Consider the following 15,417-nt stretch of genomic DNA (forward strand, 5'->3'; position numbering starts at 1 on the left):
AGTTTTAAGGTCCCTTCCAACCCAACCCATTATGTGATTCTGTGGTGCGCAGTTTTCGGCCCGTGTTTGCGTGAGAAGCGGTGGCTGCTCTTGCACTGGAGAGCTGTACATGCAAGCAGCAAGACCTGACCGTGACCCTGGCCCACGAACCAGCCAAATTGTGCGGTGGGTCTCACCCCATCAGCCTGCCTTTTGCAGGGCACATTGGGGAGCCAGCGTGGGCAGCGTGTGCTCATCACACAGGAGCATGAGGGCTGCTTGGGGGGGTGTAGGGACGTGCCCAGGCTGCCCTGTTGGCAGACCTGTGTGAATTTGGGGTTTACTGCTGCGGAGGAGTAGAAGCTATTGCTGCACCGCTGCTGTCCGGTTGCTCAACCTTCAAGCTTTCTGTTCTCTTGCTAATCCGCATGTCTTTAGGTCAGACAGGTGAGCAAGAAGAACCAAGGTCAATGCTCTAAATTGTTTAAGGTGGTTCTTAAGACAACATGTAGACTATTTATAAACCAGGAAGTGTGTAATAACATTTGGAAAATTCTGGTCCAGGAAGCTTTTGACTTGTAAATTGTCAAGTGACATTTTACAAGTTATTAAAGCAGAATACAGCAGCTAAAATGGACATTTAGCTGTTGGTCATCTGCAGGGTTATAAAGTGGTTAATATTTACATAGGACTTATTTTCCCAGTGTTTAATCTCAGGCCTTTGGCTTTCAAGTTCATCTTTAACTTGATAGTTTTGGGACAGAAGACTGAACGGCCCGGTCAGTGATTAAAGATTTAAATATTTGCCTAATTCACAGAAAGACCCTGTTGCCCAAGATACCAGGATAGTTCACAAACTTCGCAAAGAATAACTGGAGTATGAAGGCATCCCCAAGTGGAATCTTATAGTGAGGTTGAAGTTCACAGATAGTAATTCTCAATTTTAATGAATTAATGGGTTTCCTTCTCAGGATTGAAGATTTCTCACATTCCTGGCAAATCTCTAGCACTAGGAATACGGGGGGTATTTTTTTTTTTTTTGCGAAGGAGTTACCTAGCTGTTTATTAACTTGTCTGGTGAAATCACTTCTCTGTATCTTGATATTGGAGCATGAGGTTTCCACTGAAGGAGCCATCAAAGAACAAGCTCGAAGAAAGATGTCACATTTGAGGCAGATGCATGCTATGCAAAGGTTATAATTCTGCAAGAGAAGTGAACTCATCTGCATATTCTGCTAGACTGCATGTTTTCAGAGAGTGGCTTGTCAAGGGAAGTATGTCTGGTATTTGGCCATAACAGGACTCGCAATCTTCTAGCACTTTTAAGGACCAAGCATTATTTTGCTGACCATCTGCCTCCAATTTATCAATCTGAAATTATCTCAAAGCAGAGATGATTATAACACTGAGTGGGGTCTCCTCTGTACCTTGTTAATGAAGCTTTTCCTCCTTTCTAGAACACGTAAGGAGTTGTCCTTCCTCTTTCATTTCTTTCTCATAATGTCAGGAGAAGCTAACCTCTGCTAAAATGTATGGCTGAAAGCCAGGGGCTTATAATTTCTGATTACAGAAGCACTTCTGTATGAGAAAAGCATTAATTGACCCCCCAGCACTCTTATGTTACTTAGTATTCTTCAGATCAGTGGATAGTAGAGTCTGAGTGAATGCGTGAATTGCAAGGAGATAGGATGACCCTTTGCCATTTTTCTTCTCATCCATGTAAATATGGTAAGAATGAGATAGGAAAAGGAAGATGTTAATTTTCCTAGGATTTTTTGCCAGCTGGTCAGTGGCGGTGTAGTTGTAGGTGGATAATCAGTGAAGCATCTCTTAGAAATGCGCTTGATATTGATTTTTCTTCTGGAGGGTGGGGGGGGTCTTGCTTTACCACTGCAAATGATCAGCAACAGATGAAGTGTTAGGAGTGCAAGTCCAAACTTGGTTTAAATGTTTTGGGTTTTTTTAATGATTCAGGTTTTTTGATGAAATGGCCATAGTGAAAATTAAACAAAACAAAATCACAAAAAGATGGATAGAGAAATGTCCAGCTGCAGGCAGACATCTTGTGAAAGCTACTCTGCTGCTGTCCATAAAGAGTCTGGCATTTCTTTATTTGATGGATTAGCGAGGCAACTTCTTCAAGCACTGTCTTGTGAGCACAGGAGAATCTTTAGTCTCCAGGTACAAGGTTAGATGTCAAGTAAAAGGTTGCAGGAGGGAAGCACCTAAGTTGTGTGACTTCAGAAACAGCCAGTGAAACCGTGTTTTAACATTTGTATTCCACAGTTGCTATATTACAACTTGTTAGTTCAAGAATTCTGAAGACAAAGATAGGCTATGGCTAACTAGCAAGAGAAACAGAAATTAGTGAACAGTGAAGTAACAGATAAAGAACAGCTGATTTTTAATGGGCTGTTGCAAGGTGAGACAGTGACATTATGTGTTTGAAATTAATTGAATACCAACCCAAAATGCAACCAATAATGTTGTCTGTAGCTGGGCCAGTGTTTGTGCCAAGTACATAGTAAGGAGTGTTTGCAGGCCACTTGGGTCTGTGCAGAGTCCTGGAGTGCCAAATGTTTCACTGCTACTCCCAGCTTCAGTGTCACCTTCCTGTTGTTGAGACATGCTCATGGCCTATCAGCAGAGTTGTTGCGCTACGTCCAGGAACACAGGGTTAGCCACCCCTTATGTCACCCACTCACCCCTGACAGTATTCCAGTTTTGCTCTCCACAGCCCTTTTTTCTTCCAAGAGCCAAGGATCACAGCCAAGCCACTTGCTCTTTTCAAGACAGCTGTTTGTCCTCTAGCCATAGTGGCAGAATCCGTCTGCCTCTGGGTACAGGTAGTGTTCTGTAGACAGTGCAGGGGAAAAATGGATTTATTTTTCCTTTTCCCCTAAGATGAGACCTTTATCTCTTCCCCTTTGCTCCAACTGTGTGAGGGGTTTTGTGATTTTTTTAGTAAATTGCATTAAGTCTTAATTCAGTGTTCTTTAGCTCTCTTTTGCCTGAATCATTGCCTAGCGTGTTGTCTGCCCAAACACAAGTCAGTATGGTAGGTTGATTTATGATACTGATGTTGAATCTTTTATTTTATCTTCCAGGTTGCGGCAGCCAGTGGTCACACTGTGGTGTTAGTAGACCAGTCAGACGAAATCCTTAAGAAGTCTACAAAAGGAATTGAAGAAAGTTTGAAGAGAGTGACAAAGAAGAAGTTTGCGGATAAGCCTGAGGTTGACATTGTCTTTATTCCTCTAGGAAAACTTAGGAGAATAAAAGCTACCATACTGAAGTTCTGAGATTTTTTTGCAGTTGTGCATTAGAGAGACTGTTAACGCGTCAGCTTAAAAAGAAAACTATTTCTGGTGTGCTGAAGAACTTCTGTTTCTGATTCAGGGAAGTGGAAAGATATCTTACCTTACTTTCTTTCCTTTGTAGACTTTAGCCTTGAGGTAAAGATTTAAAACAATTTGGTGACCTTTGTAACAGATACTAAATGGGAAATACTGCCAAATAATCAATCCTAATTTAAGGGCACAATACCTTTGAGTGCTTACCTGGGGGATGTACCAATTTGTCCAACAGTGAATAGTAACAAAATTGTTTTGATATGTTAGTAAGGAGACTTTCTCCCATGCCCCAAGACTTGGATGCAGGATTACTACAAAGTAAATGATAGTGCAACTTTAACTGCTCTGGAGTAACACGAATTAGATGTTTAAGGTACTTTGCATGCACATGACTGAGTAAGATTTACATGCAGCAGTTGATGCATCTAAATTTATGTCGTAAAGATTATTTGTTGCTGTGCTTGTTTCTCTAAATTCCACAACATATTCAATTCTTCTTTTGATACATATTAACATATATATTACATGCTGGTATTGATGATTACCAGCATGAATGAGGCAGCAAAGGAAATTTAAAAGGGCTTGTTTGCATGAGGAACTAGAGAAGAAAAATTGTAGTAATACCAGGATTGCCAGAGCATACATACATAATTATAGGGAATCTATTAATCCAAAATAAAATTGTCCACATACTTCTTGTATTTTGTATATGACATTATATTCTAGAGTGCAGGTATGTTTTTTAATTGCATGATGTCTCCATTTACCCTTTGTTCAAAGTCTTGAAACTCCTTGAAATGGTATATGCTTAATTGCATAAATTGCATTAATTGTTTGCTTTCTGTCCTCACAAACAGGTCAGTGATTGGCAGATTTACTAGTCAGAAAACAGAATATGTTTCCCCACATTTGCATGGAAACTTTAGTGAGTGTAGGTCATTTATTTTCCTGGAGTGTTCATGAACTAGCACATATGTGTTAATAGGAGTGCAACTGGATAATCACTGGATGTAAACAATGCAAAGGTTCGAAACTGGAAAAGTTCCTCATTATGGAGAGCAAGTCCAGGTTGTCTCAGAAACTACTGATTGACCAGCCAGTTGTTCATTCAAACTCTTATGCTGAAGGTTGGACTTCAGCAAATAGCCTTCCTAAAAGAATTAATTCAAAAGTCTCTTATTTGCTTCAAAGCAGATTTGATTGGCTAGGAAAATTTTGTCAGTGAAAGCATTATAACTGTACATACTTAGAACTTTCTTACTGATTTGGAAATGTGGCAGACTGCCTAAATTTTTGAGGGCTCAAAAACTCTTCAGAGCGTATAAGGGTATTTTCAGGTGAAAGTAAGTTAAATAATTGTAATCAGATGTTCCAACTTCTTGGAAATGTTTCAGGCTGGTGCCGAGTTCATTGAGAAGACCTTAAAGAACCTCACAACAAGCACAGATGCAGTAGCAGTGGTCCACAGCACAGATTTGGTGATAGAAGCCATTGTTGAGAACCAGGAAATAAAAAATGAACTCTTCAAGAGGCTGGATAAGTTTGCTCCAGAGTATGTGTATTTTTCCTGTTACATTTTGAAATTTAGACCTTTGTATCTTCTGTTTTTATTCTTACACCGTTAGTTCTGCATTTTCTTAGGTTTTTTTTATAACAGGAGTTTTTCTCCCTTGGACCAACTCCAGACTGTCATGTGATATGGAACAGTTGTGCCAGGTGCATATGTTACAAATGCTTTCAGCTGCTTTCAGTTCATTTACTTGTTGCATTGCTTCCTTTGATGTGGTTTCAGGTATGTTTAATCATAAAGCTTGTCCATCTAACTCACAAGTTCAAATCTAAATCCAAATGCAAATACACAACAGTAGAATAAGCTTGGCCTGGTACGTATGGGGTATGGTTAAATCCTATATTTAAATAGGAAATTGGGATGATAAAACATTTGCTTTCAGTGCGCCTGGCATGGACAAGTTTTAGGAAATCTCAGCCTCTTAGCCATACAGTCAGCTCAGCAGTTGCTTAAATTTACTCTGTATACCATGATTTTGGACATAGCTCATGGCTATTGTGTTTGAGGTAAAAGTGTAAATACTTCTTAGCATGCACTCATTCAGTTACTTACAGTCTCTGGAACTTTCTTTGAACTGTATTTGATAACTGCTGGAAGTTACTGTTGAATTGTATCCAAACCCAAAATGCCATTAAGCTGAGTATGCAAAAGCTGATCCTTGTAACAGATGACTCAGAATCATAAGACCTTGACTGCTTGCAGGTGGAGGCTTTAACCAGTACTGCTAAATCTGGGGATATTGGTTAGAGTTATTCTAGACTGTCTAACTAAAGAACTAGGCAGGCTGCACCTTAAATATGCTATCATTAATTTGACATCAGCCTGGGGAGATTTTCAGGCTGTCTCTTATGGTCGGTTATCTAAATTACCTGCTACTTCTGAAAACAATAAATGATCACAAACAGTTGTGTACCAAGCACAGGGTAACTTGCCATTACCCTTAGTCTGGCAGACAGAAGTAAGTAGCTGCCTTCAGCACTTATCATGGTACCTTGTCATGATAGATAGTGCTTATTTTGTGAAAACAGACCATTGGTTGCCCAAGTCTTTGTTCATATTCAGCAGAGAAAGCTAATGAGCAAATTAGAGTGTACTAAATGGCAAACTATCTAGAACCAGTCAGGAAGGAAAAGTGGGCACAGGGACTTGGAGACCTCTTTAATAATATGTTTGTTTGGAACACCTGAAGCTATTTTTTTGTAAGACTGAACATAGCTCATCTCAGCGAGCATAGCTGCCTTGAAACATCAAATTTTACATTATAAGAGTGTTGAAAGATACTGGACAATGTTCAGATAATACTCCTTCTTATGGCAAAAGGCATGATTTTGCAGGGTTGGGAAAAATGACATTAGACGAGAAGCCTTCCTTTTTAAAAGGAGAACTGGAAATGGTGATAAACATACAGATACATTACGTGGAGGATAAAGAAAAGGGTAACTGTCCAGGTGGAATAGGGCGTTCTGTTTCTTGGATGCCATCAATCTGAAAGCATGCTGGTTTATGTTCCTGGAGTTTGGCAATATTGCTTGTGTATGCTACATTCCTCTCAGTGTTACACTCATGCTCCCAATATGGTTAATTGTTACTGAGTTATGTGGTCATCATCTTCAGAGCAGGCGATTAAGTATGGTTGCCCACTCTTCAGTTTCATTTTCCTTTTGAATTGAGTCAGTCTCACATTTCTATTTTGAAAAGGTCGTGCTAGGGTTTTTGTAGAATATCCCCACGTTCTTTGTGGCCTTTAGGCATTTAAACACCACAGCACTTTTCCAAACAGGATCATAATGAACATGACAAAAGAATTTCAGGGTATCCATTTTAAGAGCTCTTGCCTACCTGCTTTCTGGGTGGCGGGAATGCCCATCAACATCTCCCAGTCTACGATTTATCTGTAGACATAGAAACCCAGCTAGGTACTGACAGTGGTTTTCAACTGTTCACTGTGTTACAATCAATGTGTTATGAAACTGTTGCAAAAGAAGCGTTGTTCAGTGTTCACTGTGCAACAGAGCTGGGCTGTAAGAGTAGGTTTTATTGAAATGGTGCATTTCTCTTGTGTGTGACTGTTTTTAATGCTGTCCCCTGACCCACTCGATGTCACCAAGAGAAAGCACACTGGTACCTGGGAAGGCGTCACTGGGGCATCACTAGTGCCGTTGCTTTTAAAAGCATTCCAGCTCTGGGTTTTATAGTTCTAAATCACAGAGGCATGTAAATTCTATTTTAAACTCAATTTGAATCAATTGGTTGGTCAAGGCAGAAAGTGTAAGTAAAATGTCTTTGTACACAGTACATATCTAATGCTTTTTCTCCCTCAAGGCTTTATGTTATGTGAGGCTACAGTATTCACCTGCAGAAGTGGTGCTGAGATAAAATCGCTTTACCTTAAGTGAACCCAGGTATAAACAAATCCACGTGCTTAATTTTTACATGAATATTTGAATTCCTTGTGTACAGCAGCAGATCTTCAGTGAAGATAAGTGTTTTTTGAATGCATTGATCTTCAAAGGCCAAAACTGTGAGGTGTATAATACTCTTTAGTACCCCACCTCAGAACAATGTAAGACTCAATTTACGGTGGGACAATAATAAAAGAATATTTGTAAGAAGCGTAAACAGGAATTTTCAGGATTTTTTTATTTCCTTCTCTGTAACACATGCTCAAAAATGAGAAAACAAAAAATGGAAATCTGTGTGGATTTTTTTTTTTATCTAGAAAAATATGTCTTCATATGTCTTAAAATTCTTGGGATGTAGTATGTCCTTTGCAGTGACCTATGCATGGCAGGTTTTATCTTTTCTCTGTTTTTGTTTTCCATCAGCTCCTTGCTCTGGTGGTACGTTTGATCATCCCATCTGCCAGTGATCATTATTAAAAAAAAAAAAAAAATCCAAATTTTTCTTAATGCTTTAAAGTGCATTTTTGACATAGCAGATGATTGGGCTTCCAGAGGTATGTAAATGATTCACAAAAAAATACCATTAGGTTTCCAGGATTGCTTAGGAATTAAGTGGAATAGATTTGGGAAGTTAAAAATTTTCTACTCGGAGTTTTTTTTTTCCCATCACCTACTATCAATATTCAACATACTTACTCAGAAATCAAGAAACTCACATACCTCTTCCAGTGGTTATTTCATCATTGCTGTGTTTATATCTCAGCAAAAGGATGGTGATAATCTGCAGGGGTATTTCTGAGAATGCTGTGGATAGTTGGCCAATGGATGTCTACTTAGGTTTAATGCGCCAGTCTCCTGCTGTCAGGATAATAGCCATCATTTACACAATCCATATTTCTTTTTTTCCAGGCATACAATATTTGCAAGCAACACTTCATCGTTGCAAATCACACAGTTGGCTAATTCAACCACCAGGCAGGACCGATTTGGTGGTCTCCATTTCTTCAATCCCGTGCCTATGATGAAGCTCGTGGAGGTAGGCATCTTGTAACGTCACCATCGTAACCACTGTAGCGCAGCAATGCCATTGTCACTGCTGTGAATTCAGTTGGATGAAAGAGCAGGTCTGTTTGCAGCTCTCCTGGTATGGAATAAGTTACTGTTATTGATAAGGGGATGGTGCAGTCTTTGTTGAGGGGCACGTTGAAAAGGCAGAGGTAACTCTTTCGATCTCAAGGCTCCAAAGTTCTCTCTCCCCTGCCCTGCCAAGAGCAGTGCTGTTTACAGTGATCTATTCAGACATGCAGGCAAGCTGATTAATCAGAACTACTGAGAGCTTAAACAAAATCATCTGATGACTGACAGAGGAATTTGATTGTTACCAGTTTAGACATTGATACAAAATAAGATGAAATCTTGCTGCCTTGTGGCTTGTGAAACAGTCAGTCATGTTTGTTTCAATGTTCCAGATGATTTGTCTGAAAGTATTACAGTATTTCCCGGCCTTTAATGAAGGGTAAAAAGAAGTTTTTATGTAACTCTACAGATGTCTTTTCTAAACATACTTTCTTTGGCTACATTATGCAATTTCTAATAATATTGCAGTGCAGAGCAGAGTAAGAAATAATCTGATAGAAGAGTTTATCTAAGTCTTCAAAGTAAAGTACACATTGCAGAAAAAATGACAGGCCTCTCATCTCCTTTTTCTCACCTTCCCCTGTTACCCCTGACCTTCATCAGCTAGAACTTAAGCTCTAGAATAAGTGAAAATAAACTCTGCATTTTCGCTACTCTGCCCCAAAGTTTCATGCACTTCATACATTAAATGCTGTAAATCTTCTTCCTCTGACCCATAAGTAGTCAGTTCTAGTATTGCTTTGGTGGCAAGAGCTTCAAATATGTTGTGCCTGCTTTTTGAACTCCTGAGGTTCACTTTATTATTTTTTTTTCTTCTTTCCTATTGTAATATGTATTACACAGCTGCTTGCTCTGTCTTTGAATGTACCATTCTCTCCTTCCCCCTTTTGATATGTTTGAACCTTTTGGCTGAAATGAACACATTTATTCAGTGTATTGTTGTCCAATGAAGGCTTGGACACTTGCAAATTTCTCTCTTCCTAACTCTGTACCCATGTGGATTTTTTTTAGTTTAATATTGCATCCTATATACTGTGACTAAATATTCTGCGGAAATGGTGTAAGAAGGAATGAGAGGAATATTATAGGTGTTGTCAGACGTAACAGAAATCTTTACCATAATTCCTTAGGCTAACATAAGCTTTATTGATTTCTGTGCTAAGAACTACTTGTTGGCAGTAATTTATTTCAGTGGAGGAAATGTCCTGTGCCTTGTCTCAAGCATAAACCAAATTATAGTCTTTAGGAATCTAAACTAAGCCTCTGTGAGATTTGAAAAATACAGAAGGTATCTATCATTGTTTGTAAAAAAAAAAAAAAAAAAACAACCCCAAAAAACCAAAATAAAAAACCCAGACCAGAGCAATCCCTGTCTGGCTGCTGTGCTCAATCTTTTTAATTTGTGTGGTTTTTCACCTGTCTTGTGGACATTCTACCCCAGTGTCACTCCAGGTGATGAGTAGTATTTGAAGAACTTTAAAACACTGAAGCTGTGCTTCTAGTGACTTGATCTTGAAAGGTTCCAATATTAGTAAATAAATACACTTTTTAAAGCTTTGTTTTTATTTCAGCTCTACTGGTGTAAATCTGGATTGACAGTGACAAACACCACAGAACAGCATTTGCTATGTAAAACAGATGTTTCAGTTTGAAGTAATTGGGGGAAAATCAAGAGAATTGCCAAAACTGTGAAAGATATTACTGAAATTGCCAGTCATCTGTCATGGAATCTGTCCTTCATGGGTGACAAATGTGCAGTGCTTTTGAGTGTTATCTGCTCTTTTCACAGATTATTGATCTCATACTTAGAAGCACACAGCTTTGGGAGGATTTCTTTTTCTAGTAATCCAAAAAGCTAGTGCCAAGGATTCAAAATTACAAAATGCCTATTAAAAACTTGTTCTTTAAACTGTTGCAGTCTTATGGAAGAATCTCAGATATTTTAATTTAATATCAAAGAACACTTGTTTCTGATGAGAAGCAAGCATTTTCCTTGGTTCTAACAGCCTGGTTTTGTGTTGGCCTTGCTGCAGGAAGAGGGGCGGAATCTCTGTGTGACCTAATGGTATGAACAAGGAGGTCACCCTTAACTGCTCATGTGTAGCAGCGTTCAGTTGCTGCACACAGAGTTCAGTTTCAACAGAAAATTACAACCAGTTCAGCTTGTGCAAGTCTTTTTTAATTTCTTTTTGGGGGGTGAGAGGAGAGGAGGGTAGGTCTCTAATAAGTTGTTTAAGGCATTCCAACTCCAGTGAAGTGTAGAAAATACTACATGTAACGAAAGACTCAATTGAGAAGAAAATCAACATGGAAACATATTACTCAGAAGCTAAGAGGCTATCACAAATTTGAAAATAGATTTAAAATTTTCTTTAGAATTAAATGTCTGCATCATGTTTACATTGGGCACAGGGTAGATGTTACAACCCTTTATATCAGGAGCTATGTCTGTTAATGTGGTTCTCTAGAGTGATGCCATTGTGTTTCCCAAGACAACAGACTATGTAGCTTTTAAAGTTATTTTGTGATACTTGTTGTATACATAATCTCTAAATATGATTCCTAAGGATGGTTACTATTACCATCCATAGTGGGAAAGTGTCTTAAAGAAACACTTAATTTCAAAATGTGCAAAATATTGTATCTGTCTTTAAAATAGATTTCTGTGTCTGTTACACATGTATATCCACTGAACTTGTTTTTTTGCAAAACAAATGTTTTGTGAATTTCTGGAAGAGTGTTCTGGATTACAGTTTAATAGTTGCTGTACTGGGAAATGAGAGAGATTCTACTCTCAGATGTGCTTACGCTCTCCCCACCTTCCCTCTGCTCAGGTCATCAAGACTCCAATGACCAGCCAAAAAACTTTTGAATCACTTGTGGATTTCAGTAAAGCAGTAGGAAAGAGTCCTGTCAGTTGTAAGGTGAGTACATTTTGATTGTATAGTGTTCTTGAAAACTGTTAAAGTAGTAGGTTTTAGTAAATGTAAGAGCACTTAGTAAGCTTTTCCAGGCTGCTTTTTGTCCAGTTTCTCTTCAGTATTAAAAGCATTTTGACAAAGAAAACACCCACATTTACCTCAAAGCAGAATGGCTCTAGACAACCTGTCTAGAGCAGTAAAATTCACAAGTATAAGTGCTACAGTTTTGGTTTTTCTTTCCAGTTCTGCAGAAGCCTGGGCTGGAGAGCTTAAGCAGGAGCTCATCTTTAGCCATGCTAGAGACAAGATTGCTATCTTCTGTGCTGTAAGGCAGCTGGATGAATCCTCCATGGTGTGTGCTTACTGCAAGTTTTTCTTAAGACTGCAGTAACTAGACCCATATTAATCTTCATTGCTTTGCAGCATTGTTTTTTTTTCTCTAGAGAGACACTCAACTTCCTAAGAGTACTTTTTGCAAATCCATTAAGTTGTGGTCTGGGTAGCTTTGTGCAAGCTATTGCCTTGCGTTTCACAGCCCCCAGGAGACATTTGGTCATAAAAAGAAGGGCCTGCAATCTGGTAGTTACCAGATTCACCATCTGGATGCTGGATTCTAATTCAGGCTGTACTGCTAAATTGCTCTGTGGCCTTAGTTGACTTTTTTCCTGTTTCTGCCACAGCTTTGCAGTATGTGATATGCAGAATATATGATGAATTATTGTTATGAATTAGCTTGGGTAGAGGGTAAAGCAGTCTTCATTTTTGATCCTTTAAACTCCTTTTTGTGGAAGAGAATTTGCTTGGAATTCTCTCTATAAAATACTGAAATAAATCTGAATGAATAATAAATATCTGAAACAGTAGCAGTGTACAAAATAATACTAAATTTGCAAAGCACTTTCTCTTTCTTTGTATTTTGGGTTTTGATTAAAGCTTGTGTAAAAGAAGTTCTGTGTTAGTTTGTTATCTTCTGGCAGCATGTATCTTATCTTTTCGTTGATACCATTGGTGTTTGCTATTGAAGTGATCCTGACTTTCAAAAGCATTAACAGTGAGCAGTGGGGGAGAAGTAGGCTTTTTAGCCAGGAGTGTTTCTGGTAGTGAACAGACGAGTGTTAGGTAAGAACTGCTCTTCTCATATCCTTCAGGAAACTGTATCAGCAGAATTTTGCTAAAGAAAAGGCATTTGCCAAATGGCCACATAAACTGTTTTAAGATTAATTGAGTTTGGCTTTTAGTAGTCTTATTGTTCTCAGTCATGATGAATGTTTATGTGTCATTCCTTGTTTGTGAAGTTCATCTTTTGTCTTTTAATACTGAGCAGATAAATTGGATGAAAAATACAATTTAGAGAGTACCAAGAGTCAATGATTCGATAAGTCTCTTCATCCACTTGTTTAATTAGTTATGCAGCTTTGAGTGTAGTACTGGTACAGAATGTTTATTTAGAATACCTTTTTTTTTCTTCTTGTAGGATACTCCAGGGTTTATTGTGAACCGTCTCTTGGTGCCATATATGATGGAAGCTGTTCGACTCTTTGAGAGAGGTACTTGATGGGACATCAGCTTCAGGGAATGTTGACATAGAACACTGTGAAATGTTATATCCCTTCAGAAAAGCCTTGGGATTCCCTCAAAACTTTCAGACCTTACAGGCTGGAAGTGAATTGTGAACATCAAATATGAGCTAATATTTGTCACTAGAAAGACCTTCTCTGCACTTTGAAGTATCAGTGTATGCAGAGTCAGAAGGTACTAGTTACTTGTATGGGAAATTTCTGGTGGTGGAAAATGTTTCTGGTTTGGAGATGACAAGGTGAGTGTCGTACCATTGTAAAAATATCCTCTGCCAACTAATCAGGAACCTCCCTCTCTCTATCCTGAAAGATGTTAATGAAAGTGATTGAAAATCCCATAATGGGACCATTAGCAAAGTTCTCCTGAGTTCTCTTATATTTGGCTTGTGAAATAAAACACCAATTTTCAGGTGAGGTAAGTAGTGTAATACTCAGTGTCAAACTGGTACAGGTATGCAAATGTTTGGGTTCATCTATTGCCACATAAAACCTCCTGTTTCTCTTCTATGTCTTCTTTTAGACATAGGTTCTTTAGGAACTCCCATCTCACTCCTGGTCTCTTCTGCTTTGATACTGACGGTGGTTGGAATAATCAAAAATCCTCAATCAATAATCAAAAAATCAAAAATCAAATAACCACTGAATTTTTCCAAGCAAATTGATAATTGTTTTGAAAAAGAAACAAGCCAGTAATTTAGTGGATAAAGAGGAAATTATGGAGTATAATTGCTTTTATTTCAAGTGCTCTGCTTATAGTTCTGTGCTACTAAGAATGGCATTTGAAACATTTTGTTTCTGAAACCTTTTTTACAGATGAAAGCACTCCATTACGAAGATTCCCCAAAATATGCTTTAAATATTAAATACTAAAAATCTCTTTCATAGCACATGGAAGGGATGGTTTGATCTCCAGAAAAAAAATAAAATAAACCAATGCTACTTGTTTATCCATCAGCAGATACCTAATTACATGTCAAAAGGAGAAAAGAAAGAATTTAGTGACTTGAAAGGCAAAGAAAGGCATGGATTTGAGGGGCCATTATTCTCTTAGAAAAAGTCACAATATTAAATAAAGTGTATGGGTGTTCCAGTGCGTGTAGAAGAGGTGCCTTTGTTACATGACGTGTATCATTGTACATATTTCAGGAGACAGTCGAACTTTTCATTAAATGTAGAAGGAAACAGTCACTGAGACTGCATGTTAAAACTGACTTTTGTGCAGAAGCGAAACAATATTTTGATTTAATCTTTATTCTGTTTGTATTTTGTTTATCAGTATCATATTTCCAAACTTGTTAAAGTGAATTTATGAATTTTTAGCTCAAAGAAATCTATTTAAAAAGCTGGTTAATGTTTTGAAAAGCCTGATGGCTGTCTTCTAATTGTTATTTTCCATTGAATCAGGTTAAATTTTTATCAGCTCCTTTGTGTTAATTCTCAGAGTAGACACATGAGCCAGATTGTCATCCACATTAATATGAAATAGGATCTCTTTCCTGGCAACACCAAGCGCTGAAATACCATTTTATTGGGTCAGTCCTTGAGTCTTTATTTATACAGAATCTCCTTGGGTTAAATGTGTGCTATTCCATAGGTAAAATACCTTTAGTATATTAACAGTGAATTAAACAGGGGACATATTCTAAATTTTAATGTATAGTGGTCTCTACTGCCCTGTTCTGAGTGGAAACCCAAGCAGTCAGTATAAATTTTTATGGAAGTCTCCTTCATCCTAGGAGACTAGTATGACCTAGGGTACTACCTAGGTACTTTTTTTGCCCTTTTACTGTTTTCAATTGTGTTGTAGGCCAGCTGTAGACTGTCAGGTGGCCACGTCCCAAGTTTGACAAACAAAATGGGACAAATCTGTTGATAAGTAATGTACTTCTGCCTCAACTTCAGATGAGTTGAGGGTGTACGTATGTCAGAATTTGGGAACTGAAATGGTTAGAAATAAGTAAGGCTCATTTTTCCAGTTCTCCAGAAATAAAATATGCTTTAAAAAAAAGTAAAAATATCAGCTCTAAAGAGTAAAAGGAGATACATAAAAATTACTACTTCATACAGAACTGTCACTGAAGTTGTTGCCTTTCAAGGGATTTTGAAAATTAATTTCTGAGATTCTCTGATCTTAGGTGTATAAATTTCATAGGCTGTGTCTGCCAAGCTTTTGGACACCCTGAATGCCTGTACGCATCAAGCATGGAGGTTACTTAACAAGTACCTATGGGGTTTGTTTAACTTCATCCTTCTTGTAGAATCTGCAAAGAAATGCACTGCTTTTATCAAAATGGGTATTAAAAATAAGCAGTAGAGGTTCATCTGCTTTCATGACAGTATAAAATATGCATTCCCAGCAAAAGAACGAGGTGAATAATAACTGTGACAATGTGGCAATGCAAGATTTCTATTTTTATAAGCATAGACTCAAGTAAAAGTAACGAATTTCTGATAATTTTGAATTTGATTTATATAAAA

General features: G+C 38.0%; 1 protein-coding gene across 1 annotated transcript; it reads left to right on the top strand.

Annotated features, from left to right (window-relative positions):
- Positions 1 to 3,080: 3,080 nt before the first annotated feature.
- HADH (hydroxyacyl-CoA dehydrogenase) lies at positions 3,081 to 12,925 on the top strand (the record flags this gene model as incomplete). The annotated part of the gene is made up of 5 exons (XM_010021529.1): positions 3,081 to 3,215; positions 4,727 to 4,884; positions 8,214 to 8,340; positions 11,276 to 11,365; positions 12,837 to 12,925. Coding segments are annotated over 5 exons (591 nt in total), but the record flags the coding sequence as incomplete, so codon positions are not given.
- Between the last annotated feature and the right edge of the window lie 2,492 nt (positions 12,926 to 15,417).

The sequence above is a fragment of the Nestor notabilis genome, unplaced genomic scaffold (assembly GCF_000696875.1).
Source record: "Nestor notabilis isolate BGI_N333 unplaced genomic scaffold, ASM69687v1 scaffold24809, whole genome shotgun sequence".
Lineage (NCBI taxonomy): Eukaryota > Metazoa > Chordata > Aves > Psittaciformes > Psittacidae > Nestor > Nestor notabilis.